Genomic DNA, 17,555 nt, shown 5'->3' on the forward strand with positions numbered 1-17,555 from the left:
AAAAGCTATCCGGTATCTTTGTATTCCTAAAATAAAGCATGATGCTCGGCATCATCAGAAATTTTATGGTGATGTTTACTTTTTATTTTTTAATGACCTGTTAAGTCTAGAATAAGTTAATTATTATAGTTATATAAATGTTTCCACACATTTGTGTTGAAATGTAGACACAGTATAACTATAATCACCACCTCAACACAGCTTAGTTATAACACTTTAGCCATAATCCGCAATTTATTTCTTGTACAAGGAAGAGTATTTGAATCATTGGTTTCATAGAATCATAGAAGGTTAGGGTTGGAAGGGACCTCAGGAGGTCATCTAGTCCAACCCCCTGCTTGAAGCAGGGCCAATCCCCAATTTTTGCCCCAGATCCCTAAATGGCCCCCTCAAGGATTGAACTCACAACCCTGGGTTTAGCAGGCCAATGCTCAAACCACTGAGCTATCCCTCCCCCAAATGTTTACAGACATTTGGTCTCATGTTCACTCATTTAAGAGCAGAAACCCCAGAATCAGAAACATCAATTTATATAAACTCAATAGCAATAAAAAACCCTCTGCCTTCACTAGTAAGTATCACTAATGTCAAAAAATATAATATTTTGGAGTTTAAAGCTATAATGGCACAGAAAAATCTTCAAAAGCAAAAAAAGAAAAATTATGAATACTGACCTGAGAGTCCTCATCTTTAAATGACCGCTGTGGAGTCTGCTTAGTATCAGACATTTCATCTGAAGACTCATTCTTTCTCTTCTGCTTTTTACCCAATGTGATTATAAGCTTGCTGTTTCAAAACAAAAATAAGACAATGTTAAGACAGACTGTTTATGCACTATTGTGCATTTTGTATTTAATGTCTGGGACACTGACCAGGACAAAATAACTTTAATTTCCTTACTCTTTTTACTACCAGTACCATAGAGTCCCACCACGTCACAAATGAGAGGAGAAACGTAGGCCTAATTCTACTGATTTTGCCACTGACTTCAGTGGGAGTGTAAGACTTGACTTTTTGTGATTACTTAAGAACAAGGAGGCAACTTTACAATAGTTAGCATTTGATACTACTCCTGATTAAATCCCCAAAGGCCTAGTGGAAACATCTGTATTTCTCTCCACAGGCAAATCTCTCATGTATTCCTCAACAGTGTTAATATTTTAATTGAAATGTTTAAAAGTAAATTTATGATAAGTAAATGTGGAGCTGAGTTGACAGGGTACTTTTAACTGCATAGAGAGCTACAATTTACCATACTTATCTCCTCCAAATTACAGTACCCCCTAGATGCCATAATTTCTCTCTCTGTGAAACATGGAACTTCTGATATCTTTACTCATACAAGAAACTTTAGTTTGACAACAACAGTTATACATTACACAATTTAAAAGCAAATCCTATAATATGCAAAATTCATAGCATCAAGTAAATTATTAGATGGTAAAAATATGAAACTGTGAAGTCTGACTTTTTGCAATTTCACAAAAGCAAAAATTTGAGAAGCCTAGGTTTATCAACAATGGTTTCATCAGCACTTTGGAGGACCAGAGCTGTGCGGCAAATTATAATTCTACATGAAAAATACTAATTATTTCTTAGTTTAAATTCTGAAGTCACACAGAGAGGGGCAATATCATTAATATTATTTGTTTTTAATGATAGGGTGACAAAATACATGGGTTTTTTTCATTTTTGAAATCTGACAAGTGCTACTCTTCAAGTGTATTCTCAGAGGAATAATCACAGAGTGATTACAAGCAAACAATCATGAATAAAATGATGTCCTTAAATATATACTTTATATAATATAGATTTGATAATTGCATACTATGTTAACACTGAGAAAATTGCTTTAGCATACAAATATCTTCTCCCACTTCATGGCTCGGCCTAAAGACAAGACTTTGGCCTTTATTCACAGCCAGTAAAATTATTTTCATCAAAGCAGTCTGAAGAAAGTAAAACGCACTAAGCAAAAGGACTGACTAGCCTTCAGCCTCACATTTTCTCCTAGGAAAAGGGCAAAATAAGACAGGCTGATCATAATAAATACATTACATCTCCAACAGTCCACAGAGAAAATACAAACCCCAAAATGCCAAACTACCAATTCACTACTGATAGTGTCAATACAATAGTTCCCAAAATACAAAGCACAGTTGCATTTCAGAAAGAGACCAACATTTTTCACCAATTATTAATATCCAACCAACAAAGCAAGAATTCTTACTGGGAGGGGGAAAAAGGCTTTTAACAAGTAGTTTTCTTTCTGCTATATAATTTTGATTTCTAGTAGAAACTGAAATGTACGCTTAAATTTAGTGGCAGTAAACATAGGTTGGGCAATTCTAAATTGAAGGGGAAGTGCTTGCACATGTCTGTGGGATAGAAATTGGCTCCTGGCTTCCCTCACACCTCTGCCCCATCATATATTCTTTCTGTTAATTCTTATATATAAAAAAAGTTATTTTTCATTATCTCAAGGAATAAATTTTAAAGAATCAACACACTGATTTTCATATTTTTTCTTCAAAAGTAGCTTGGTTTCTTCTCCCTTGTGAATACTAATGGTTGTCTATTAGCATTTATTCAAGCTTGAGAAGCTGAACGAGGTAGTTTTGTCCTTCGATGAACTGACTTTTCCACAGTATTCTAGCTTCATTTTCCCTTAAAGCACAATCCTTCAGGTAGTTTTGTCCTTCGATGAACTGACTTTTCCACAGTATTCTAGCTTCATTTTCCCTTAAAGCACAATCCTTCAGACCTCCATGGATCACCCAAACTTGTTAATTCAGGTTTCCTGATTGATTGCTAATTGGTGTCCGTTTTATGGAAAAGTGTTTGACTTGGTCACTGCAACATATGGCCTAGTCTAGACTAGAACTTAAAGGTATGATATCGGCATGTTAATTAGGATATTTTAGAAGTACAGTGTAGACAAGGAACACTGCATATAACACATGCTAAACTGGTTACGTTAAAGCAGTGGTTCTCAACCAGGGGTACATATACGTCTGGGGGTAGACAAAGGTCTTCCAGGGGTACATCAACTCATCTAGATATTTGCCTATTTTTACAAGCAGCTACTTAAAAAGCACTAGCTAAGTCAGTACAAACTAATATTTCATACAATTACTTGTTTATACTGCTCTATATACTATACACATGGTGTAAGTACAATATTTATATTCTATTGATTTATAATTCTATAGTAAAAATGAGAAAAAATTCTCAGTAATAGTGTGCTGTGATACTTTTGTATTTTTATGTCTGACTTTGTAAGCAAGTAGTTTTTCAGTGAGGTGAAAGTTGGGCGTATGCAAGACAAATCAGACTCTGGAAAGGGGTATAGTAGTCTGGAAAGGTTGAGAGCCACTGAGTTGGCGCCTTGACTCCCCTCTAGGCTTTTACTAGACCATTTTATCATGTTAAAGGCAGGCTTGTCCACACTAGACTTCTAAAACATGTTATAACATGAGCCATCAAGCCTTTAAATCCTAGTCTAGATGATTTAGGATTGTAAAGAATGTAAAAGTACTTGGGGAAATCCATGAGGTCAGAACAGTCTAAACGTCTAATTCTGCCAGCCTCATGTTGAGTAGTACCTTGCTCCACAAACAGTCCCATCAATTTCAATAACCCAGATTGTCCCTCTTAGATTTACATGTGGAAGAGACACTCCGCACACTGATCTCCCAATCCCATGCTGAAGTGGGATGGATGACAACTGCCACCTGGACACTGTCGTCCCCCTGTCCCATATAGACTCCAAGGAGACTACTCCATGGATAGGTGAGGAGACTGGGAATGCGGATGGGTTTTGTTTTGTTTTTACAGTGGGATGTTGGAGTGGTCTGGGAAGCCACAGCCATGGATACTCCCAGATAGTGAAGCTCTGTTGGAGCTGTGCTGCCAAACAACCAAGAAGGGAGGAGCCAGGTGGGGCTGGATCTGGTGCAAAAGCACAGAAGTGTCTTTCTTTGTGAATCCCTCAGCATCTGCCAGGGATTTGGGGGCAACTGGGCTAACAGCCCATAGGATAACACACACATCACAGAGCAGAGTCAAAACAGATTGAATATTTTTACACATTTATCTACATAGTCTTAACAACCAATCTTGTTTTGTAGCCACATGTTTTTCACCTGTCTCTCAGTAGACTCTTAGAGATAAGAACATTATATTTTTGTACTTTCATGGAAATCTAACATTCTGAAACTAATTTTAATCACTTGGTCAGCTAATACCAAAGAAACACACTTGTTTCTTTTCTCTTCACAGAAGTGATCAACTGAGATGATTTGCTCTTGTTCACTGTTTTCATATAGAAACATTTGGGACAGAAGAAGAGTAGTAAGCAATGCAGGCTCGAATTCACAAACAATCAGTTTGCCCTGGTGGCAGTCAGAAGACCAGGCACTGGTTGAAAAACAGGAATCCTACAAACTCCAGTAAATTTCCTGAAGAAATGGCTAAACATATAGAACTACCATCTTCTAGCAGGCATTCCTTCACATGCACATTAACTCTCCTGTAAAATGAGCACTGTAGCTACTAAGTGGGATGGCTGTCAGAGACCTTGTTAGGAATAAGTCCTATGTCACTTGGATTTTATAACACCATGCTTGGGGTTCATGTCCTGCTGTGGTTATTTGTTTATTTTGGAAGTTGTTTGTTGTTCAAGGAAGGTATGGTCTCTTTCTCCAACCCATACTTGGCAGAGGCGGTCAAAGGTTCCTCATCCCCTGCCTATCGCTGAAGGAACTAGTCGTCTGGGTGGAGGAAGAGCAATATTGCTGAGTTACAACTGAGTAAGTGTGGGCAGGTTCTATTAGAAGGATGGAATTTGTGGGCCATTTCTAACCATGAGCCAAAAATGGAATGTCAGGATTTAGCAAACACATGAGCAGTTGTGATCTCTTCTGTTGTACATGGACATTATATAGGAACAATTTGGCTGGATTACTGTAACATACTTTATGTAAGACTGCTATTGAATATCATCCCAAGTGGCAACTACAGCAGAATACAGAAGGCATACTTACATGTCCATACTCCAGGAACTCCACAACGGCTGCTAGTTATCCAGCATAACCACTTCAAATTCTTATTAGTATTTGAACACTTAAATATTGGATCAGAGTATTAGAATGACCATGTGTTTCTTCACATCCCATTTTGATATATCAGATTAAACAAGACCAAAACTAACAACTCATATAGTATTACATCCAGAGAATGAAAGACCTAAGATTTTCTGTCAAAGGTCTGTGATTCAGGAATGTTCTATCAGTGAAGTCAGAATAGATCTATTGCATACCTCCAGGTGACAAAGATAATTTTTTTCTTTTACTTATTTGGGGTGATAATGTTTTACATTTGGGTTGCACCACATAGGAATGGCTGTATAATTTAGGATATATTTGAAGAGTTAATAATGAATAAGGCAAAATCCCCCTTAGTTCTTTTTAGGGCAGACAACAATGCAGTTTATGATAACAAAAGGAAATTCTGAACATAAGAATTACTGTGCTAGATGTGACATTAGTTAAAAAGAACTTTACAAAATTATGTGTACAATATGATGATAAAGATAACCTCAATATTTCTTGGGGAATTTAATTTCTTAATGGTCTTGTCCTGTACCTCATCACAGCATCACTGAAGCTTTTCATTAGCCTCCCATGCTATCCAGAGTTTAACTATATGTATGAGTGCATGGCCGTAATGGAGTTACAAAATATAAATGTCAGGTTTGTTTTTTTTTTAAGCAAACAAACAGCACATAGAATTCATTACACCTATGACAGAAAAATGCACTTATTGACATTAATGTTTATTGTCTCCATAGTGGAATTCCACATTTAATCACCAGGGAAGCCCATAATAAATAGATGTGAAGTCAGAGCAAAAGCAAAGGGAAAATTAAATCAAATCCTTAACACCTTGCTGAAAACCTAGAATAAGGAAATGGTTTTGCTGTCATCAGATTGTTACTGTACAATAAGCATGTCAATTCACTGCTAATTAACTAGATTCCATAACCAACCCATAAAACAATTTACTTGAAGATCATCAACCAAATTAATTTTGGTAATCCTAAATTAGTAAACTCTCATGTACTCCTGTGGATACTGTATTACAATAACAAATGGAACTTACTCATTTATCTCAAGTAACATTTATCCAATTAACTAGACATGGAATGTAATTGATTTAGAACCTGATTCAGTGCCCACTAAATGCAATGGGAGACCGTCCATTGCGTTCAGTGAGGGCACTGGATCAGGCCCTTTATTCCCCTACTTCAAAGGCGATATAATCTGTCTAGGAGCAGGCGTTCTCAAACTTCATTGCACCGCGATTGCACCTAGAAGGGTCGTATAGACACCTGAGCCCACCCAAGCCCCACCACCCCGCATGGCAAGGGCCAAAGCCAAAGGGCGTTAGCCACTAGTGGGGGGCCTGTAACTTAAGCCCTGACACCCAGGGCTGAAGCCTTCAGGCTTTGGCTTAAGTGCCGGGCAGTGGGGCTCGGGCTTCAACTTCAGCCCCGGAAGGTGAGGCTGCAACTCCAGGCCCTAGCAAGTCTAACGCCAGCCCTGGTGACCCCATAAAATGAGCTCACGACCCACTTTGGGGTTCCAACCCATAGTTTGAGAACCGCTGGTCTAGAGGTAGATCCTTAAAATTTATATCTAACTGTGGTAAAAAAGGCTTTAAAGGTAGAAAAATTCACACTGTTGAACTTTGAATGGCAGAAGTGTAACATCCAGAAGCTGTTACGAAAGTTTTATAAGGTCTACATTAAGACCCAAATGACATCCCAAATTATGTTTATTAATTTAACAAGAAAAACAGACGGTTCCCCGACTCTGGAGAAAGTGTGACCTGGAACTCATTCCTTTTTGCACATCACAATTAGCAAATTCCAATCAGTTATACCTGGGGAAACTCATTAACCATCACGGGCATTGCACAGGAATCACTCAGGACAGAATATGATCCTCAGAACTTTTTATGAGCCACTCAGTATTCGGAAAAACAGACCCAGTTTGACACACTGAATTTGCATCTCCGGTACTTGGAATAAAACAATTTTTATTTGTAAATTGAGACTATTTGATATAGAAATAATTGAGAAACAAACATGGGACCCTCACAATGTCTTCTTTTGGGAATGACTTTTCAAAGTGGAACTGCTTTTTAAAAAACACAATTACAACTTCTTCAATACACATGACCCAGTCAGTTCCTGCCACTGCTGTTTACCTTTATTAAAATGTCAATTACATTTTTATCTGTTAGGGGAGTAGTCTCCATTGCATCCCATATTAGGTGACATACCATGTCCCCCCCTCCAGGAGATAAATGGTTTTATTTCTTGGTTTCTTCACATTGTAAATTTTTATTTAGTGTGCTTGGATTTTAGGAAGGTGAGGGCCTTGTCAGAGAAAACATGTATTTTTGTCTCCTAATTTCCCCCCAAAATAATGAAGTTTGAAATCCCAGTGAGAGAAATTTAATATCAATGTTCTCTCCCAATTTTGGATGATCTGGACATATCCGAAAAATTTTATTCCTACAAGAAAACCAAAAGTTTTCAGTTATATTTCAGGCTTTTTCCCCCACACTATGCACATATACCTGTCAACATATCACATGAGCTCATAGTACTTAAAACAGTGAGTAGTCCTATTAAGCTTGATTATTAATTATATTATGATGATTAAGCTGGAATTTTCAAAAGGGGCTTACAGGAATTAGGTACCCAGTTCCCACTGGACTTTCTTCTAACTACCGTGGGCCACTCTGCAAATCCCATCCTTCCATTTATTTCGCAGTAATTGCTCATCACTGTACAAAAACACAGGAAGAAACAAATCCTGCCCTGAAGAGCTCACATGGGACAGTGTATGAGCTTGAGTTGGCTTTAATGAAATGTGATTTTTTTTTTTAATTTGTATGTTTTGCTAACAAACTCTCCTGATTCTTAAATGTCCTTATATTGATTTGGTAAACTTTTCAAGCAAGCTTTTGTTAATTATAGGATTTAATTTTTTTAGAAGATTAAAATAAAGTTAAAAATAGATATTATATCAACATGAGGTTATTATCTACTCTCCAGCCTCACTTTTCAACTAATGAAAATCTGAATTACATTAAAAACAGGATTTTGGTCCCATAACTAATTGCTTTTAGGAAAATATTTTAAGAACAGTCATTTTATTAGTTCTAGATATTATTTTTGTTATTATAATGGTAACAATTGTTCCACTGCTGGCAAGGGATCTAGCAGGATTTCCATTATGAACCCATATAATGTACGGAATTATGATTCACTTAAACATTCCCTGTGTTTAAAATTGCCACGTCAGATCTTTGCCAAACATTTTTCTCTCTCGTATCACTATTTTTACTTTATATTTTATTTATATATTACATATTATAAAATATGTTTAAAGAACACAAATTTTGGTTGAAGAATTAAGCACTTGAAAGTTAGGAAAAGCCATATTTACAGCTGCCTGTGCAAATCTACAAATACTATATATGTAATTTTAACAATCCCTCAACATCTATCAGCAGCAGGCTTGAACCTTAAACCTTCATCGTTGCAGCATACAATGCTACCATTTCGGTTATTAGACATTAATTAGCAGCAGGAGACAGTTATCACAGAGGGGGAACTGCCAGTAGGGCAATATGCAGCATCTGGGTGGGAGTGGGGGTGGGGGGGTGTTACTGAGGGGGAGGCTCTATCGTTGCAGGAATTGGGGGGGCTCCTGCCTCAGGTGGCATGCATATACGAGGGCATACACCAGTGGAGGCATATGCTAGATGCAGTGGTGGGGAACTTAACCCAGCTCTCTTCTTTGCCCACCACCTCCCCGCTGTAGCTGCTCCCAGATTTCCCCAGAACAGAATGTATGCCTGCTGCAGCAGCAGCAAAATCCCAGCCTTGAAACTTTTGTGTTATTTTGGAGAGCTGCCAACATTTTTTCTGAGGAATACAAATGAGACACGGGAAAGAAGAATCACCTTGTGCAGTAACGACGATTCTTTGAGACGTGTCCCCCTTTGGGTGCGCCACTGTAGCTTGTTTCCTTGCAATGCTGCCAGAGAACTTCGCAGCAGTGTCCATTTTGCCCGCGCATGCTATGTCTCCCCCATGCCTCACCACAAGGCTAAACCAGCACGCACGGGGTAACCCACCTTCATGCCTTCTCTACTGCAAAGTCCCTGACAAGAATTCTCAAGTAGAGGGGAGGAGGGTGGGTTGTGAAGCTCCCATAGGGACACACGTCTTGAAGAACCATTGTTACTGCTCAAAGTGAGTAACAACAACTTCTTTTTCTTCTTCAAGTAGTGTCCCTGTGGGTGCTCCATTGTAGGTGACTCCCAAGCAGTATCCCCACTGGATGGCTGGGGCTTCGAAGTCAAATCTGTTACGAATGACAATAACGTGGAGCCAAATATGGCATCAGAGGTGGAGTCCCCAGTAATCACATAATGTTCTGCAAAGGTATGGACTGACGCCCAGGTTGCCCCTCTACAGATTTCTGAGACAGGGACATTCTTGAGGAAAGTGACAGGGGACCAATCTTCTGCAGAGAGTGTGAATATCAGCTGGAGGTGTCATGTTGCAAACCTGATAACATTGTTTAATACAGCTGGAGAAGCATTTGGAGAGTCTCTGGGTGGATATTGTTGAGCCCCGGGATCTCTCCGCAACAGAAAGGAAAAGTTTACAAGACTTCCTAAAATCCTTCGTCCTATTCAGGAAAAAGGCTAGGTCTCTCCTGACATCTACTATATGTATAGTATAGCCTCCCTGTTATCACAGTGAGGCTTGTGGGAAACGTAACAGTTCCATAACTTTAGTGCTTCTACGCAAAGGAAGGACGACCTGGCTCTTCCCGGCGGTCAGGAAGGAACTGAGGGGGGTCAGCCTGCATGCACTAGTTAGCCTTGTGGAGGGACACAAGGGGCAATAGTGTCTGTTCATCTAGCACATGTGCTGCTACCAAAATTCGCTGATTAGCAGCACAGGGACGCAAGCGCACTTACAGTGGAGCATCCATAGGGACACTACTCAAAGAAGAAGAATGATTTTTAACAATTTATATCTCAGCAAAATCAACATTGAAATCATGAGATAAAGAAATGGCAGTTGGAAACAACAGAGGTATGAGAAACTTCTCAAAGACCAGACCATAATAAATAATAATAATAAAAAAATGGAAAGAACATGACAAACTATAGGAGTTACTACCAGCTCCCCCTACAATAAAGACAAGATCTAAAAGAACTACTACTTAATTTAGTGTTCAACTTTAAAGCAGTCTGATTTTCTGAAACTATTTAGCAACCACAATCTGAACATTAGGCCCCTTGAAGGTGCCCCAGACAACAATTACTAGGCACGTTAGAATTTTTTTGTCATTTGTCACATATATATGCATGCACACACGCACACTTACCAACTAAAATGGAAGCAGCAACCATTATTGTTAAGACTGCTCAAGAATGTCCATTCTAGGCTTGTTTTCAGTTACTCATCGATTTTCAAAACTTCAGTATTTGTGCTAAAAAATTTTTGCCATGGTCTCTGCCTTGACAGTGCATTTTTATGGATATTTTCAGCAGAAAATGTTTAAATAATTTCTGAGTAGATGGAGAGTGAAAAAAATTAATATTTATGGTTCTGATTGTGCAAACACATATATGCTTAATATTAAGCATGTACACAGTCTCATTGAAGTGAATGGAACTACCCATGTGCTTGAAATTAGACATATATGTGTCAGATTTCACAGGACTGGGGCCTAAATTAATACACAGTAGTTGTAAATGCATTTTATGCTTCTTGTTGACAATTCACTGCCACCGTGTTATGGTTCTTGTGTGTAAAAAGCAGACATGACATTCTGATAGAAAGTTCTGCACATTCTTATTTCCCTGCTCAACACACACTTCATGCAGAAAAGCAAGCTTATAATCATATTAATTCACTAGTTCATAATTTCAAAATTAGGATATGCACCATTAAGGCTGGTTTCAGAGTAGCAGCTCTGTTAGTCTGTATTCACAAAAAGAAAAGGAGTACTTGTGGCACCTTAGAGACTAACCAATTTATTTGAGCATAAGCTTTCATGAGCTGAAATTTTAACAAGATAAACCATGGATACAGTTTCAGTTGTAATTCTGAATGTTCTTACTTTGTTTACATTAAGTTAGTCTTCTTCATACAACAGCAACTTTCATTTGTATAACTCAGTTCATCCAGAAGGATCAGAAAGTGCTCTACAAGCAAACTATACAGAGATCACTCCATCCACCAGTAAAACCCAGCCACCTCTGGAGTACACCACAGGTCTTTAACAGCACACAGTAATGGTACACAACAGAATAATATAGGAAAGTAACTAGCTCCATAAAATAATTAAACTATTTGTGGTTGCAATTAATAAACATGCTGAGGCTACCAGACCCATTAATGATAAAGTTTCTAAACTGTAAAGCATAGTTAGACAAATTGCTTTTTCATTTTTAAATGTCAAATTACTAAAAGTCTACTGGAGTAAATGGGAGTCTTTTAGGTGACTTCAATATACTCTGAATTGGGTCCAAAATAACCAAAATTAAATGTATTATATTTTTGAGTACTACACTACTGTATATTTGGATTTTACCTGTCATGACATCTTACTTGAAAATGAATCCATACGGTCATGGATAGAACAATGTCATGTGAACTGAAAACTGACTGATGAACTGTAAACAAAGGGTAATGACAACTTATTTATATTTTGATTTATACAATAAGAAGGGGGAAAGTCTGGTGTGGTATACCACACGGATTAGTTTTAGATAAGGTCTTATTAAATACATTAATTAATGACCCAAAAAGGGGAGTAAACAGCATGCTACTGACATTCACTGATAATATTAAACTGGAAGGAGTTGCTAATACTAGTGAAAAGAAAGAGATTAAAAATCAGGGCAAAACACAACCGAATGTGATGCAACTTGGAAAGCTGTGAGTTCATACAGCCTGAAAAAAGATTCAAACACACAAGTTATTAAACAGATGGGAGAAACCTGGAAAGTAATGATGCCGAAAGAGACCGGGGTAATAGTGGGTGTCAAAAAGGAAGGGAATTATTCAGTGTGGTTCACCAACAAATTTAGGGAAGAAATTAAGCCCAAGAAAATTTAGGTTGAAAAAAAAAAAATCAGGAAAAGTTTCATCAGAATGTTATTCATAATGTTGTGGAATAGCCTCCCAAGGTAATTGGAACATTTAAGAACTAGATGGCACAAAATTCTAGATAATGTACAACAGGGATTAACTTTACATTTTCAGGGAGATTAACTGGATGACCTAAAAAGGACATTTCCATATCTGTCATCTGAGGATATAATACCAAATTCAAGCACAGATAAAGTCATTGATTTAATATCACTATTCTTACCCCAAAAAAAAAAAAAAAAAGCATATTTTGGGGGAGGAGGGGGGACACACAAATGGTCATGACTTCTGTTTTAAACTTTGTTTGAAAGTTAATACCTCAAATTATACATTGTCTTTTAAGACCACAATGGAGAAATGGGTCAGTAGTAAATCAGAGGCAGGAGTGCCACCTACCGAAGCCCTAGCAACACTTTCTACAACACCTTAAACATCCTGTGCAGTTTTCCCACCAAGATATTGACACATCTTGACCCTGCTAAACTTGCAAAATTTCAAGGGACGACAGAACAAGTGTGCATGGATGCAGAATACACAGTAATTTAAATAAATAAATAATTAAATAAAATGTGATTGCAAGTTCTCTGTTACATCTTCTGGTCTACACCACAGTTTCTCAGGCATCTGCATTAATGTTTGTTTGCAAATATGCTAATTAGATGTCCAGTTTCTCTCTATATAGTATCATGGATCTCATCTCAAAAGAAATGCTGAGACTGATAAAAAATAGCATTGATAATACATCAAATAAAATTTAAAAACTCAAACCAAAAGGCAACTTAATAAACAAAAACAGATGGGTTCAAGATATTTAGAGGAAGAATATCTATGATTAATAAGCAGTTTCTGTTCCAGTCAAATGTTTGCAATTTGAAGGGAGTTAAAAGGAAATTTTAGCCTACTTACCCAATTTTTGTTTTGTCTTTAATTTTGGATGAGGAACCAGTTTTAGTTTTTTTGCTCTCCTTGTCCTTTGGTTTGGATTTAATTTTTCTACCTTTCTTTTCCTCTCTTCCTTCAGCCGAAACACTGGGGAAGTTTTCAGGGCTCATTACTCGTGGAATGTTTCTCTCCCCTCTCTCTTTTGCTTTTGCAATTGCCTCCGATATTATGCGATTAGCCTTCTCCTGCTTACTTTCCGATTCTACTTTTTTCTTCTGTTTCTTTTCCGACATTGCCCTCACCTGGGTATTCTGCAATTTAGTATATGTCCCTGAAACATCAGTCTTCTTGGAGGAAGGAGGCTGGAAGAATAAAAACATTTTTTAAAGAAAATAAATATATTTCAAAATAAATTTGCAAATACTGTTCACCGAGTTCTACAGCAAAGTCAAGAATACATATAAACGCAATAAACAAGGAAAATGATTCTGTATTACTCCACTATGGCATGGGTTCCAGAATAAAGTATACCAACAGTTACATTTAAACTGGTTCTACGTACAGAAAATCAAGGAGAAATAGATTTTCTGAAGTTCTCATAGCCTTCTTTACCAACCTCTGCAATTAGACGCTCCAGTTCTTAATCTGTGAAAATGTTTTATGGATTTAGAAGAGATTTCCCCAAGCTATTTGCTTCACAAAACTTGAAAGAGTAGTGAATTAATAAAGGTATAGCATCAATATACCTCTGAAAATAGTATCAAAACAGAAATAATTATCCTACAGTTAAACAGAAAAACCGCACTATTTTACGACCAACAAAACCAGATATTTGAACAAATCAAGGCTTTCAAAAAGAACAAAAACAGATTATGTAGTTTTCTACATCAGTAAAGTAGTTAGGAAGCGTATGTTTAATTTATTTAAAATTACATAAGGTTATACTGCTACTGGAAGGAGTTAACTTTCACTTTTTCCCCCCTTTGTCACTGTTATATCTATAGAGAATTCTTTATGCTAGAACTAGGAATTCTACATTCAAATTAGCAGTCTATTTGAAATCATCTAGAAGGCATGTTGTTTAACCTTAAGGAATAGAAAGAATTTCCTATTCAAACAGACAAAAAATAGCAGATAACAGTTCTGTTACGTTCTCACCCGTAAATGTGCCTCTCACTACAGCATGGGGAAAAGACACCAGGAATTTCCAAACACATTTTCAAGCCAAATCCAGTGCACTTCACTGAATAATTTTTCTATACGTGCCTCATCAAAGGCTTAATAGCAATGCTGCAGCACTGAGAAGGACACAGGGTTTAGGATCGCTCACTAAAATGCCACCTTAAGGCCTACAAGCTATAACAAATAACCAAGACCCGAGAAAACAGCAACAAGCTCAAGATGGCGATGCAGCACGACTCCCGCAGCAGCAGCCAGTAATAAGGAAGGTTATTCAATCCCATTAGCCTTTTAGCCCAAAGAACCCCTCCTCCTCCCACTCATTCAGGCTTTCACTTACCCTTCCTCTTGGCCTCTTCACTGAAGACATTTTTGGCGTCAGACAAAGGCTTGCCCTCTGCTTTTTCACCACCCCAGGCAAGGCTCAAGAAAAAAGCATTGAAAGAAGATTGCTAAATGGCCTATTTAGCAAGCTGCAGCCAAGATATGCACAACCCTCCATAAATACACACTGTGATTTATCAACATATTTCCTCCTTGAGAAGTATACATCCACTGTTCATCCTACTCAGGTATGACAAAGACTGCCATCTCCCCTAAAGAGCAGAATTTCAACAACAGCTGTTAGCCGATAGCCAGATTCCAACAAAGCACAGAAAGAAATGAATGCACAAAGCATCAAAATGCATCAGCATGAATATTAGAGATGTCGTTAAAAATACTGACTCCTTCTGCGGAAGTAGGCCAGCAGATGGTGCTACCAGTTATTATTCCATTAGACTCTGCAATTTAACCCCCAATGGGCTGCTTTTCCCTACATGTGGTACAGTAGTTAACTCTTACTCTTCCCCCTCCTACAGTAATGAAAAGATTGTATTTTACATAGGTAGAAGCAATCTTGCAAACTATCAATTCCAAGTAACATACTAGACACTGCTGCAATTTTACATTTCTGTCAAGTTTATTTGAAATAATCAAAATCTTAAATAAGTCTGGAGAACAAAATATTTTCTAGAGCTCAATATAAAGACACCGTAACAAATTTAGCCGAGAGGATAAAAGATAGGCAAAGTAGACTGTGCACTAAGCCTTATTTTAGACATTGAGAGTAAGTATTTTACTACAGAGATTTCATATAGAACAGATCACTAGAACACAAAATGGAAGCATTCCTTTTCTTGCTGCTGTTTCTTTTTTTCCCCATGGAGAAATAAACAATACTTTGAGCTGGAGAGCATTCAGTTAGATGGAACATACGCAATAATGAGCTCCTATTTATTCAAAGGTTTATAATTTTGTTTAACATAGATGAAATATTTTACATTTTGATTTTAGCATTCAAAATTAAAATACCACACAAAGGCATCTTGTATCTTTCTAATATTTAGCCTTATTTCCATCAAACTAGGTGAGCAGGTACACTGATTTTTTTTAAAGGTTATTTAAAATATAGAACATGATAATTACTCCCTCTCCCCTGGCAATTCTATTCTTTTCACAATCAACTTCCCCCTTCAAAAAACAAAAAACTATATCAGGCAGGGTTGTCATTTTTCCAAACACTATTTATCATGAAAACAATAAATGACAATCACACTTCATGGGGGGTTTCATTTAAATGTTCACTATAATGCTACAGTGACTGAGCTTTTAAGAGTTTACATTGCTTAGGCTTCACTTTTATTAATAGTATGCTTTAATTCACAAATACGTTACTTACTTCAGAATTAAGTTCCCTGTCAGTTGAGAATACAAGTGATATAGACATAAGTAAGTTACTGCTTTTGTCAACATTATTATTTTGATTTAAATAAAACATCTCTGTGTTTGTTGTTTATATCTAATGCCATCCCTTCAGTTTTAAATTATTTGGAGGTTCTAAATAAATAAAATTACAAAGTGCTTGTGCATTATAGTTGTAATACATACAGTAATACAAATTACAACAAATTTAACATTAATAAAGGTGTGTTATTTTACAAATTAAGTAAAACACACTGTACCAAATATGTTTTTCAGTCTATTATTAAGTATCTAGGCACAACATTCTTGTTACTGGGTTCTTAGTAAAATTTCAGGATCTGATCCAATGAAGTTGGCTACTGAAGTTGATGGCAGTCTTTCTATTGACTTCAATGTGTATTTTATCAGGGAGTGTTTCTTGCATCCCAGGCTTGTAGAGAACACTACACAAGCAGCAAGCTTAGTAGCTAGAGAATAGGAGGTACACTTTACTATTCCAGGGCAACATCTCTGGCCAATCTGGAACAGGCATTATGAGAACGAAGGAAAACACCAGTGAGTTCTCCTCCGCTAAATAAAGATCACAATAAACCAGAATATAAACCTTCATTGAGAGAGTCATCACTCTGATGGACACCAAAAAAGAGGAATACTGAAATATATTGTCAGGGGGGTGGGGCATGGGGTGGTAGTGACAAAACCACAAACACACCCTCGCTCCCCAAAATAAAAAAAGTTTGCATGAACTTTGCAACCAAATTTAAAAATAAAATATAAATAAAACAAACAAAAGCAAAACTAATTAAATTTTATGTACTCATCTTATTAGCCATTTAATTTTCTGTAATATCAATATTGCAGCTTTTAACTACTTTTAATTCAATGAACATAATACAAAGAACTTGAAAAAATTACCCAGCACTTGCAAGGCGTTGTGACAAACCAAAAAGGTACTTCCCCTTTTTGTGGCTGATGATGACACTCTAGATGAGGATATCCCTTTGTCCAAGGCTTAAAATGCTACTCCTTTACTTTCCAGTGTTCAGATAGAAAGATTTCTCTAGCAAATGTGCAAGGGAGAGGGGATGTATTTAGAACTTATGATTTATTTGAAAAATACCTTTTTAGCTCGTAAGGCTGCAAAAATAATCTTCCAAATTTAACTGAATATAAACTGAAGCAGCGTTGTCCTCTTGAGACTGCAAAAAGACAGCTCCAGGTTATCTTTGCTGGTGCTAATAGCTTTGCCAAGCAGCAGCAATGTGAAATTAACAAGGCTCTAGTCAGTTTCCCTGCTGCTATTCAAGATCCTGTGGACAGCAATGAAATTGTCAAGAATCATGACAATTTCATAGTGCAGCAGCTGCTTGGGAAAGCCATTAGCAGCAGCAGGCACAAGGAGTTTAACTATTCACAGGGCAGAACAAACAACAAAAGTTGAGGGTGGAGTGAAGAATTCCTTTCCTATGAACCACCTCACTGCCCTCAGGGGAGA

At 37.2% G+C, this 17,555-nt stretch overlaps 1 protein-coding gene across 10 annotated transcripts in view; it reads right to left on the reverse strand.

The window, feature by feature from the left end:
• Positions 1-17,555, reverse strand: part of CHD9 (chromodomain helicase DNA binding protein 9) — a 185,559-nt gene that overhangs the window by 108,719 nt on the left and 59,285 nt on the right. For 7 of the 10 annotated variants that reach the window (XM_084645123.1, XM_084645126.1, XM_084645124.1 and 4 more), the window contains 2 exons: positions 13,163-13,500; positions 675-786 (listed from right to left, as the gene is read on the reverse strand). In XM_084645123.1, coding sequence (XP_084501249.1) covers positions 675-786; positions 13,163-13,500 — 450 coding nt within the window. Of the gene's footprint in view, positions 1-674; positions 787-13,162; positions 13,501-14,296; positions 14,533-14,657; positions 14,988-17,555 lie in introns of those variants that run through there. The other 3 variants (XM_084645128.1, XM_084645127.1, XM_084645120.1) reach the window with 2 other exon arrangements.

The sequence above is a fragment of the Lepidochelys olivacea genome, assembly GCF_965140295.1.
Source record: "Lepidochelys olivacea isolate rLepOli2 genome assembly, chromosome: 12".
In the NCBI taxonomy this organism is placed as follows: Eukaryota; Metazoa; Chordata; order Testudines; family Cheloniidae; genus Lepidochelys; species Lepidochelys olivacea.